The 13093-nt window shown below is 36.9% G+C and overlaps 1 protein-coding gene across 4 annotated transcripts in view; it reads right to left on the minus strand.

Annotated features, from left to right (window-relative positions):
* CPNE3 (copine 3) overlaps positions 1 to 13093 on the minus strand; it is a 30852-nt gene extending 17759 nt beyond the window's left edge. For 2 of the 4 annotated variants that reach the window (XM_035891179.1, XM_035891177.1), the window contains exons 1-7: positions 13025 to 13093; positions 10463 to 10503; positions 3848 to 3987; positions 3098 to 3277; positions 1841 to 1915; positions 1292 to 1363; positions 386 to 469 (exon numbers count right to left, since the gene is read on the minus strand). In XM_035891179.1, coding sequence (XP_035747072.1) covers positions 386 to 469; positions 1292 to 1363; positions 1841 to 1915; positions 3098 to 3277; positions 3848 to 3979 — 543 coding nt within the window. In that variant the 5' untranslated portion in view covers positions 3980 to 3987; positions 10463 to 10503; positions 13025 to 13093. Of the gene's footprint in view, positions 1 to 385; positions 470 to 1291; positions 1364 to 1840; positions 1916 to 3097; positions 3278 to 3847; positions 3988 to 10462; positions 10504 to 11775; positions 11793 to 13024 lie in introns of those variants that run through there. The other 2 variants (XM_035891178.1, XM_009635561.2) reach the window with 2 other exon arrangements.

The following is a 13093-nucleotide window of genomic DNA, read 5'->3' on the forward strand; positions in this document are numbered from 1 at the left end:
AGGAATGCCCAAGTTATAACCTCAGAGTAGCACTGCGACAGATGTCCCTGTTTGAGTACGCAGTACCTTTTCAAAACATTTGTTTTCCTCTGGATTGCAGAAAGTTTGTTGGGTTTGGTTTTGGTTTTTTTGTTTTGTTTTTTGTTTTGTTTTTTTAAAAAAAGTATATTCCTTTAAAATAGGATGGCATAAACCAGAATCAGAGTAAGGTAGACTTCTCGTCCTACCAGAAAATCAGTGGAAGTGCTGTGGTGATTTCTAACTGGTTTGCATATCAACCACCAGACCATTCTCCTCTTTTTGTACGGTACTGTACCTCTAGTGCTGTGACACACTGGAAGTCAAGTAACCTTAATCTCTAGGTTGTTGACTGAAAATATCCTACCTCTGTTCTGTGAACCATCACCCAGTTTCCATCTCCAGTCTGCTTGTGGAATTCCAGATAAGGATCCGACTTTCCAAAAAAATCCTGCATTTAAAGAACATGTAATTATCCCAGAACAGCCTGCGGCATGAATGCCATTAAATGCTAGTTAAAATGCACTTAGATTAACAAAAAGTAAACTAAATATTCAGGGAACAAAAGCTTTAGATGAAAAAAATGCAAGTCTGATTATATTACCACCTGTGAAAGAAAGGAAGAAAATGGAGCACGTCTGTCAATTTAGGATAAAAGTTCTGCAGTGTCCACATACGAAATACCTGACAGTTCAAGCAAAAGAATACTTATACTAATAAGTACTATGACACATAGTCAGGAAAACTAAGGATTTCTCCAGTTCAAAAAAGTTTCACTAAATCAACTGGGAAAAATGGTAAGGTTTTTTTTTTGTTGGTTTTTTTTTTTGTTTTTGTTTTTAAAAGTCTTTCTAAATATGGTATTTTTAGCCAGCCCCAAAATATTTAGCGTAACAGATTTATACATTTCAAGTACACTCTCTACCATTTATCTGAGAGTGCCAACAGGTGATCACTTATACATCTATTCAAAGAAACAGATATACCAAAACTTCCTTATCTTTATGATTAAATGTAAATATTTACATTTAAATGGAAGCATGCTATTCACAGAATAACCCTGCAATGTACTTGTCATAGGTTATAATTCATCTTAAAACAGTCAATGGAAGTTACTCTGAAGCAATCTTTCCTCAATTTCTTTTTCAGTGTAATTAAATCTGTTAAGACTTTTCTTATTTCAGCAAAAAATAAGAAAGAACATTTTAATGTTTCCTGTTCTAACAAGATTCTGATTTTACTACTTTATCAAAGACAGCAATCACTTAAATACCTTATTGTCCAGTTTCCTTGCTTCTACTTCCAATACAACCACCCTGTTATCCTTCACTTCTTCTGCTGTAATCTAGATAGGCAAACAAAATAAAATACTTATTTTGTATTCAGGAACTACACAGTTTTCACATATTCGCAACATGCTTATGACCAGTCCATTAAAAAAAAATAAATCTTTACTCACAAATGAAGCATTAAAAAATGGGGTGTGGGGAGGGAGGAACAATTTGATTTGACACTGGGATTCACTAGATGATGACACTGACAATTAAAGATACTGCCCAAACAGTAGCACATAGGATGTCCTAATTATTGTGATGGACGCCATGAGACTTATAGATGCAGAGGGTGGGCTGCTCTCCTTTTGGATGACAAAGAAATACAGTGAAGAAAAAAAAGAATGCTTTAAAATACTTTTTACAGCACTGTAGATTAGACACACTGTGTTCAGGTTACTAACTAAAAAAAAAAAAAAAAACAAAAAACAAAAACCAAAAAAACATTTAAGGATAAACACTGAAGAGATTTATTGTCTTAATTGTCTTACCGTAATACTTCCTCTTCCAGCAGGTCTGCCATTTTTAAGTACTAATGGTTTTGTTAGAGTCCTGCTAGAAACTATCTGTCAAGACAAAATATGAGTATCAAGCATTATTAGTGCAATGGAACAGATTTTCAAAGGAATGAAATGAGATAATGAGGTATTTTCATTTTGTGAATGTTTCCTTCATCATGAAGATGACAGCATATCACTTACTTCCCATGATCTCCTCTAAATAAATAGGTAATACTTGATACACTTCAAAATTTTATAATACATAGGCAGATGAACACATGCAGAGTTTCAGGAGCAATACGAAACAAAATGTCTTGTAATACCATGATACACATACATAGACAAAGATTATACCTTAAGCTCAGGTCTCAAATTGTTCTGAAGATTTTCACACATACCATTCAAACACATGCAAGCCACGTTTCATGAATGGCTTCAGCGAACAGATTTATAAACACACTGCATGTCATGCAAACAAACATCAGCCTTCCCCCTGTAGTGTTTCTAGTTGCTTTTATTTTATCGTCTTCAGGCAATGCTTTCTCAGAAGTGTGTCTACTTGTTCTACAGGTCCTTCTTTACTTTAAGAATGAATATTAATCTTAAATTGTTACTGAATTTCATTTCACAATGCCTCCATCTTCATAATGCATGTAAATAAAATTACTTTAGACACAGGGGAAGAAAAATCCCAAGACTCTCCTGAGAAGAAGTGCCTTTGAAGGCTCTATTAGAAAGAACAAGTTAAAAAATAAGCTGCCCAATTGTGATGGCACCAACAGCAGAATTTGACAGGGAAATGGGAGTGAAATCAACAGTAGGCAGAACGAGAGTCACTGCTTGCCTTGAGCGGAAAGCAAATTACAAGGTTAACATGGCCCTTGTGAACACTCTTAGGTTGCTATACACCAATTCTCTTTTTATGCAGCATAAAAATAAGAATTTAAATATTAGAGCAACTGAACAGCAATTACTACTTTGTGCTCATTGACAGTCCACTTACTTTCAGACAGCAATCTGGATAATCACCATTCTAGAGCACATTTCAGGGCATCATCTCAAGACCTTTTGCAAATAAAATTTATATACACTGAACTGAGGCATGAAAAAACAAATGAAAGGAATCCTATTCAACTTAAGAGCACCCCAACTACACAAGAACATAGTAATAAATTTAAGATACAAGTGGTTATGACTTGCATTAACTTGTATTTTCTTAATTCTAAGGGAAATTATCTGCATACTTACTTGTCCCAGTGTACATTCAACTTCTCCTAAGAAGTCATCATCATTCAGATCAAAGGTTTTGTTATCGATGTCATATATTCCAAATTTAAGCTTCTGAACAAGCTCAAAATAGTAATCAATTAGGAATTTCTTGGCAAACTTTGGGTTCAAGGAATTCTTAACTCTTTCTGTGCGAGCAACCTGCAGTTAGAAAGATATCACTTTATCCAGTATTTCATCAACCAAACAAGCACTCAAATCAAATAACATAGTATTAAAGACTTTCAAAAGTTCTTCTTAGTATAAAATATAAAGCCATATCTTCCTACAAAAACTTCATCAAATATAAATAACCACATTATATTATAAAACCCACTGCCCTAAGTCAGAGATATTTCTTTGCTCCCTGTAAGGAGCATCTATTCCTCCATAGGGAAGACAACATAAAAATGGTACATTGTCAAATCCAGGATGAGACCCTAGTTTTGGAGTACTGTATTTATAAAAGCACATTTAAGTGCTTGGAAGGCTTCTTCTGTTGGTCCATACATGGGGGGGCTGGCAGAACAGTGTTAAAAATCACAGGTGTAAGTATTTATGAGAAAACAACTATTAGTGTGCTACCTGTATAACTATTATAGACATAATCTAACAAAAAGTATGCAGAGGTGCTGGTATATACTTAAAATATTTTAATGAAATCATACACTCCAGTGTTTTAAAAGGTCCAACAAGTTAGACTATATTTTCAGCAGATTCATCACACTGTACCTCATACCACTGCTGACCACTCGTGTTCTGGAGAAGCACACACAGTGGGTCTGACTTGGAACCAACATCTTTATCCAAGAGATTGGTGCAGGCAACAGTCAGCTCCACCTTTGTCATGCACTGCGCCGCCATTTGTTAAGCTAGAAAGCAGCAACAGAAATAGTTATTTTAAAAATGGACTAAAAAGCAAATGGGATTTTCACAATGGGAAAGAAGTTTTTTAACGATGGGATTGCCACAATGCCTTAATTCTCCGACTGATCATTAGATTTGTTAGCTTGTCAGGAGAGAGATTCAAGGCTCCAAAAGAGAATTTTAAGATTTATGATGTACCAACATTAGTGTTACTGCCATACTCTTGGCTTTGCCACACAGGTATAAAACTTCATTTCAAAATCTGCACATAAGAAACAAGATCAGGTTTCTTAGAATGCTTGAGGAACCAAATGGAAAACAGTATACACCACAAAGAAAGCACAGCAGTTCAAACTGCCGACAACAAAACTTTGCAAGCTTTAAATTATATCCTATAAAGCCCACATGAATGTCAGATTCTTATAATATAGATATTAATAATAATTCAATGAATACAGAAGAAAAAAAAATAACAGTATACTCTCCCACCAAACCTTTGTAACAAACTCCTGAAACTATGAGCATGGCACAATTGGAAAAGGAGTTTGAGGGAGTAACAGGAATAGGTGATCTTGCTTTAGTAAATTTTAAAAAACAACTACAATTTTTGATAATAGGGATAAACAACTTTGAAGTCAAATAACAACTGAGAATTAGGAAGTGTTCTTCCTGGAGGTTAGTTTAAAAAAAAATAACAACTAAAAGCATTCTCACATTTCCTCTTAAGTATCTCAGTCATTCTCCACTGGAACTGAGACCAGCAGATGTTACAAACCTACAGAAACAACTTCATTATCAGTTATGAATCCTGCTCTGGGATAGTCTGCACGTGCAAGCCTAATCAGGTCTGAACAGCAGATATTTTATATATAAAAAAAAACCTCTATAATTATACTCTTCAGGAATAGAGTTGATAATTTCCAACACCTCTTTGGGAGGTGAGCCTCTGCAGTTCAATTGCCCTTGACATTAAACAGAATAAGGAAGGAAAGCATCTGCTTCTATCCAGCCAGCTCACTCGCATCATACATATATAGTGTACTCGAACATGAAACTATACTAACCCAACCCACCTTTCTTCCTTTCACTGCATTCGTATGACTTCTGGGGAAAAGGAACCTTTTTGAGAGTCAAAAAGGGAAAGGAAGATGGAAAAGAGGAACGATGAACTGAAAACAGGAGAAAGAAAACACTGTGGTCTGAGGGAATTTTCCTGAGGCTTCCTGTATTCCACTAAGGCATGCTTCGCATGTTGCCTCTCCACTTACGTTTTGTTATCTTGAAGATAGACCTTTTGGAGACTGGAGTAAATAAAAATGATCTGTAAGGGAACCACTCAAACGTCCATGCGTATACTTTATTGTTAAGAAGCATGTCAGATTCACAGAAATCCTCCTGTGCCTCCCAAACACCTAAACATGATTCCTTCTTTGAGTATCTTTTGTTCCCGTGACTTTACCAAGTTTCAGTCATTGTCCTTGAGGGGAAAAAAATGAAGCTCTGAGTTCTGAGGATTTAAACTTTTTTTAAACCACAATGGTTTTTAGGCTTAGAAATCATACCTTTAAAAAGCAGTCTGCTCCCTTTTTCCTGGTTCTCTTTTTATACTGGTATTTTCCATTCCCTATTGCTTTCCTGGCTGCCAGACAGAGGTCATTAAGAGTCAGTGGCTTTGCCCAGTAGAATCCAGTGCAGACCAGTACATGATGCCTTAATAGCTGTTTCCAGAAAAACAACTTTCTGCTGACAAAATGATGCACTAATACCCACTGATGCTGCAACAGCAAGTATAAAGGGTTTTCATTAAATTCAACAGAATACAAACTTGAATTGAGACATATTTCTCCAAACAGTCAAAAAGTTCTTGCTCTAACTTCCCTGAAGCTCATTATTATTACAAGTCCCCAAAAGGACTTGTAACCACATTTCTTTTGTTAAAGTACCATTTCCGAAATCACTGGTAAGTGGATAGCATCCAGCCAACCTAAAAATCTGGTCAGATGTTTCTGCTTAGCCTGGGTGTGTGTGTGTACATGTCCCACTCCTCTTATATCACAAGTACTTTCTCACATGAATACACCAATTTTGTTACTTCCTCTCCTCCTCCGTATGTCACTGACTCTCTCACTATGCATCTAATGTGGGGAAAGAGCAGATTTAGCAAAAGAGGTGCTGTGCAAAAAGCATCCTTTAACACACAGAGGAAGGAAGAACAAAAAAGCTGCTTCCATTCCCTGAAATGCAAATGCTCTTGTTTGAGACCTAATAATTGCATCCATATTAGATAAAAGACAACTTGTAACAAGAGCATGAATTTATCCAAGTGGAGGATACTCAACTTGAAATCCAGATACAAATGCTTCCCAGATCCTGAGATCCTTTAATCTCTTCCATTTCCAGTTTTGCAAAATCCAAGATGAAAAATAATACAAGGCATTTTCCTCAGAGGTTTTGAGACTATTTGGCATCAATATTTGTACAATGGGTTGAAGAGGTCTGTAATACTTCTAATGCATTTCAAGAAATAATTCTGCTATTTTACTTGAACAAAAAGACAACATGATTATCCGTAATACCAGACTGATGTGTTTTACAGTAAATAGTTGTATACAGCCTGATCTTCAATAAAATTATAAAACTTAAAAGTTAGTCATATACTTACCGGTGAAAAGAAGTCATATCTCATTAACCCAAAACAGTATTTATGGTAGTGAAACTCAGTACATAAACAACAGATACTTTTCTTATAACACTGCAGCCATTACAGAACTTGCAGAGAGCGCACAGATGTTTCACATGTGTGAACTCCTAAGTCTTTTAAACAGCAATAGCTGCTGGAGCTCTGCATATGCTGCAGGAATCCTCAGAACCCTACACTGCATAAATGGAAGCATGACTCCAGCTCCACCCAATTCTGAAAGCCTGTGTTAGCAGAAAATTTCAAAAACAGGTTTGGGAGGTGGCTGGTAGGATTCCTGAAGATGATAAACATCCTGAAGGATCAGAGTCACTATCAGGTAAGTAAGCATGCTCTTTTTGAACACTTGATGGAATACAGAGTCTGGTAAATTGCAGTCTCTTCAGGATTGTGGAAAGACGAAATCACAGCTGCACGAATGCATTACCTCTTGAAATACTATTCTACAACACACCATCAGATCTAGTAGGCAAATCAGTGCAAAACGTTCTAGATATGAGTGGATTACTTGCACATTTGGGATACTGTAATAACTTGACATGGACAGATGATACTGTTTGGGCTCTGGTCAGATAAGCCCTGACTGCCAGTAAGTTACATCACATAACAAGAAACTTATTTATTTAATTAGTTATTGTTATGAAAGTAACTACGCTCCCCATTGACCAAATATAATTAAAACCTCTGCTTTTTTCAAGCTATCAACTGTTTGTCCTCCATGTAGGGTACACCATAAAGTGAGGTAAAGCACCCAGAACAAGGTCAGGTGACAGCTTGATAGTCCTTTTTAGTGGCATAGCTTTTATGACTGCAGAAGCATATCAGACTCTTAAAAAAACACCGATAATTCTGGACAGAAGACAACTGAAAATAACTACATAAACTATACAGCAGAACTTGTGACATCCAGACTCTGAACTGCAGCGATGTACAGCCAGAAGGGAGGTACTTGTTCCTGATCCTATGCCATGTCTAGGCTGCTCAAGAGCATGATTAAGTCAACTAAGTATATTACAACTCCTTCTGCTTGAGCTGTCATTGTCAAAGCAAAATTTTAAGTCAAGGACTAGTCTTGTCTTGCAGTTCCACCGATCATAATGTTCTTCGAATCCCACTAGTGATTCTATTGAAGATAAGTGGTGTCCACCAAATAACCCAGCCAATGTCTGGTTTTCAACAGAAACGGTAAGCATGGCATTCTACTTGGAAAGGAACAGATCAATTATCAGAATAATCTTCTAGGAGAGCACTTGGGAACTGTCAGACTGCAGCAATCTTGTCAATGCTGAACACCAGAGGAGCGTACAGGCTTGCCCAGATAACCTTCCATAGTAGTACAATGATATGTTCGTAACTGTAGGTGCTTCCCAATCTGACAAGCCGAAATATGTAACGACAAGAAGACAAAGAGACTAATGAAGCGAGCACTGCTCTAAGCTGGGTTTGGTATCACCGCCTTTAGTCACAAGTCTCAAACCTGATCTCTTGCTGTCATAGAACATTTCCTAGTTCCTGTAAACTACTAATGACAATAGAGCAAAAATCCATATTTTGTAGTTACCTCAGGGCCCAAACGGACACAGAAGAAGCAGAGGAGACATTTCAGAACTTGCTAATAAAGCCTATTCCTGATCAGCTAATCTTCTAGCTATAATGCTACACTTAAGCATTTTACGTAAACTATTGTGCCAGACTGAAAGAGTCAGTATCCTGTACAAGCATTGCTCTGATCCTTCTTGGATTATTAAGTAATTCTCATGAACCTGGGCAGATGACAACATGGAAATAAATTAATTATTCAGAAAGACTATAAAAATTAATGTCTTGAACCAAGTCTATACCTGAAATAATGTACATGAAGCTTTACTGTCCTGAACATTCGGTATATGCAATTGTTCAGCCTCTGCTCTTTCAGACAGAACTAAGAGACCATTTCTTGCAAATAGGAATTTTTGTGGTAAAGATCTCTAGGCCTGTATTACTTAGAACCTCTTTTATTGCATCTCAGACCAAGCAGTAACAGCACTTCTTGCAACAGCCTTTCACAAGAAAAGTTTCCGGTGAAGAGCTGTCACAAAGGTGGACAAAACAAGATATAAATGAAAATAACCTGGGGGACAACATCCATCTGACAATACAACCTGCTCAATCCATAATTCCATCTTAGTCCTCTAGCATCTCTTTATAACAGTTGCACAGGTAAAGAGCAGAGAATGTCAAGACACTCACAGAAAATCAGAAAATGCCACACCTGTTGCAAGAAGCTGACAATGACATTATGACAAACGGATCCTTCTTTCCACACTCATGAGGCTAGCAGTGACACAATTTCTAGTGATCTTGGACTACATGTATATAAATTATAAATTTATATACATATGAATTTGAAAATCTCAACGTAACCCTTCAATTCTTAAGGAAATGGACCACCTCACAAGGAACATTTCATATAAAGTTACAAAGGCTAAGATTGTTTCATAACCTGATTTCATCACTGCATTTGAAAACTAAAGGCTTCTCTAAAAATCATACCTTTCAACCTGAATTCTGACTCCTCTCTTTCTTTCTCTTTACAGGTGACACATCTGATAAAATTCTCATGTGGCACTAGCTGGTGTGCTCACAAGTTGAGTAGCAGAAGCAGCTCAAAGTACTACATCTCAACTTGAATCGTTCTGTAAGTATTTGAAGAATCACACTAAACCTCGAGTATAAACTGTATCTTCTCACATTCACTATTTAGTATGCACAAAGGAACTGTATCATCCTTAATTCAACAAGTGAGATTACGCTGATAAAGCCCTAATGACCACAGAACTAATTTTACTGGGGATTACACCAAACAAAACAAAACAAAAAAAAAGAGCTTGTATTTTTAAGAAATCTGAGGCATATGAGCATGTGAGAAGGGAGACATTGTTTTCTCTATGGGAAATGAATCATCTATTTATACAAGCTTCATCATACTCAGGCAATTCAAATATTTATCTACTGGATTGGTAGCACACTGGTGTAACAAGTCCGGCAACTATTTGTAGATAGATTTTTATATATAGGAACTATCATTAAGTTACACTGCCAAAGAACCTATTTAGAATGCTATGTAAAAAAAATCCCACTGCACAGACCAGGAACTATTAATTTGATTTTTAGGATGCCTGTTCACAAGATTATTTAGAAACAGCCATTTCTAAATATCCCTCCATTGATCTTTTTATTCCTGAATGTGTGTGTTTACCCTTTAGTCATATCTTTAATGCTGAGGGTACTGCTAAGCATCCTCCTCATACAAAAGTATTGTAAAAATTTGGGGTGATGTTTTGATCCAAATGAGCTAAAGTATAAAAGGTAATATTGTGCCCTGAACAAGAAACTTAAGAAACACAGAGCTCCTGACTTCAAAATTTAGTTGTTTTAAGCAGATAGCATTCAACCAGGCGAAAATGTGTTCCCTGCATGTACGTTTTATCAGAATATTTTTATGTCAATTACTTTATGGAAAACAATCTCTCAACTATGCAATTTGAATAGTGTCTTAAATTGTGGGTGTTTTTTGCAATTTCTCTGTGTAGAGCCACTGACTGACTTTACAATTAACATTATCCAGAAGAAAGAAAAATTTGTATCTTACTAAAACTTGCCGCATTTTATTGCAGAAACAATATGTAAGTGATCACATGTTTTAGACAAATCCTTCTTACAGTCCATTTCAAGTCTGGCATGTTGTAACACTTCACCATTACAAAATAAGAGTTCTCAAAAATGAGTTTGTGGTAGCTTACCTCAGAGGGCTGCCTCTAGGCTTCTTGGCAGAAGGCTAAAGCTTCAATAGTAGCATTCAAATGTGAAATGAAAGGAAAAAAAAACCAAGAATTGTTATTCCCATATATCAATCAAAGTAACAGGTTTGAACGCATATACTTTGAGGAACTACAGCTCCTTGTAAAACGAATAACCAGTCCAACAGTTTTGTGTCCATGGTAGCAGCACTGTAAAGACTTTATAGGAAACTCAGAGCCTTTCTTAGAGAACAAAGTACAATTAAATTAGGTATTTAAAAAGCCCAGCAAGAAAAGCCCTTTAAGATTTTAAGAACAAAGATCAGATTACCTTTTTTGTCCTATTCATTCAATGCTTTTCTTCCAATAAGGTGATAGTGCTTTAAAGTAGACCAAAATCAGTGGCTTGGAAGCTCCCAATGTGGCTTATGTTCTAAGAAACCTATGCTTTCCTACGCTGCTAAAGGTTGCCTAAGAAAAATCCATAAAAACACTATCCCACAATAGCCTGGCATATTATTTTGTATCTCAGTATAAACCATAACACTGACTTCAAACTGATACTCACAAAATTACATTTCACTATACCTCAGATGTATTTCAAACCTTCCTATAGGCAAGTATCACAGCAGCTACTTGCACTCTGCATTCGCTGCACCTGGGAGGCATCATACACGCTCTGCATATACATAGGCAGCGGCTCTGAGCACAGGCACACAGCAATCATGCTACCTCCTGGAACCATCACATTATTGCACGTGTGCTAATCACCTACCATGAGGACTTTGTAATAACCCTCCTTGATGTTAGAAGCACCAGAAGCAAGTTGCCACCGCTAGAACTAATTCAGCTGGCTCCTAACCGTGCCACGGATAAAGCCTCAAGTGAGCACGCACACTCGATCCAGCTACAGGATTGGAAGGATCTACAGGATACAGTCTTCTTTCAACCACAGGAAAAAGTACAAAGCAAGTGATCCAAATCATTAAGACTATTTCTTAAACAGAAGCTCGGACCCAGCAACCCAGCCCCAAAACTCCTACGTTCAGAAATCCTTCAAATGCTTAATAATGCCATTTTTAAATCCCCGAGGAACAACGTCTCATCTAAAGCAACACTGAAGACAAACCAAAGAAATTAAACATAAAACAGTAAAGAGCATCATAACTCTACTTCCTGTCTACTTGTTTCCACAAGCCACACCACAACTTCAAATGTGATGCTAGAAGTGGCTGTTATTAATCTTAGCCTAATTGATCCAAGAACAGAAGTAACTTTGTTGGGTTTAACAGAAACTAATACATACAAATACTAACCTGATCATGTATTACTTATGTTGTAAGAGCACCCTGACTTTCACTGAAAAATAAACAGAATTAATAAGGAAGGAAAAAACTTATCTTACTACTTAACTTTGTCCCTAAAGGTATTTCCTAAAGGAAACTATAGTAATGACAGCATCTGATTCTAAATCAGAATAAGGGGGAAAAAAATCCTAAACTTCACCCCACGTAATAACATTAACCTATCCATGGAGCTGACATTTTAGTTTTATTACCCCTAAAAGAAGGATCTTTGGTGTTGTTTGTACAAAACAGCCACTATGGCTTCCCTCTAGCCTTAAATTCTGGAGAAACATTAAAGCCTTGGGCATAACACAAGGCTGTAAAAACACTGTGGTACAGCAGTGTTACCTTGGAATTCTGGCAGATGACATTTAGTAATGGCTTAGTTTATTCAACCTACCAGAAATGGACTTTTGCTTTCAACAACTGACTAAAATTAGTCTAACGGTCACATATACTGGATGTATAGATTGTATACATTAGTTCTGAGATATTTAACACAAACATACTTGTTGGAAAAAAACCCCTGCATTCTCTCTAACATCGTAACAGAAAAACAAAGGGACTTCTGTCTGGTTCTGCTTATTCCTCCACACATCTTTCTTGCTTACTTTTTTCCTTCTAAAGCTTCTCGGTGTTCTGCAAGATCTTTGAAAAATCTTACCTCTGTGATTATACACATACAAAGTTAAAATTCAAAACTTCAATTAAAAAAAAAACCTCTGGGATTAAGTTTGACTCTAATTACTTTTACTGAATAAACTCGTTTGCACCACCAGAGAAATACCTTTAACTCGAACATCTGGGGACATAAAACTGCCAAGAAAACAAATATAAGTTCTGGAGGCAGGGTGATGCATATTACCTTGAGGATACTTAATGCACTCTGAAGATATGAATATGGAAGCAAAAGCAAAGAGCTTTTATATTTTAACTTTTCCCTAGTGGAAGAGTAAATTGTGACAACATGCATGTCCGCTAAAGGTTTGTCTCACACGTATGATGCACATGCAATGAAGAAAGGAAAAACAACCGCCCACTCTACTAGCACCTCAGGAAGAACGGCGCATGGTTTTTTAGGAACAATGATGACTTCTGACAGCCTCATTTCTGAAGGGCGAGGGCGCTTTTCAGAGCAGCATTAACACCGCCACGGAGACCGGCACCTCAGACTTAAAACGTCCCAGCGTACAGCTTTAACTTCACCGAGTTTCGCTACCTGCGGGACGGCGAACCAGGCGGCTGACTCCTCGAGCTGCGCAGAAGCTTGTGTCCAGTTCCCCGCAGA

Source organism: Egretta garzetta, unplaced genomic scaffold (assembly GCF_000687185.1).
Source record: "Egretta garzetta isolate BGI_Z169 unplaced genomic scaffold, ASM68718v1 scaffold453, whole genome shotgun sequence".
Classification (NCBI taxonomy): Eukaryota; Metazoa; Chordata; class Aves; order Pelecaniformes; family Ardeidae; genus Egretta; species Egretta garzetta.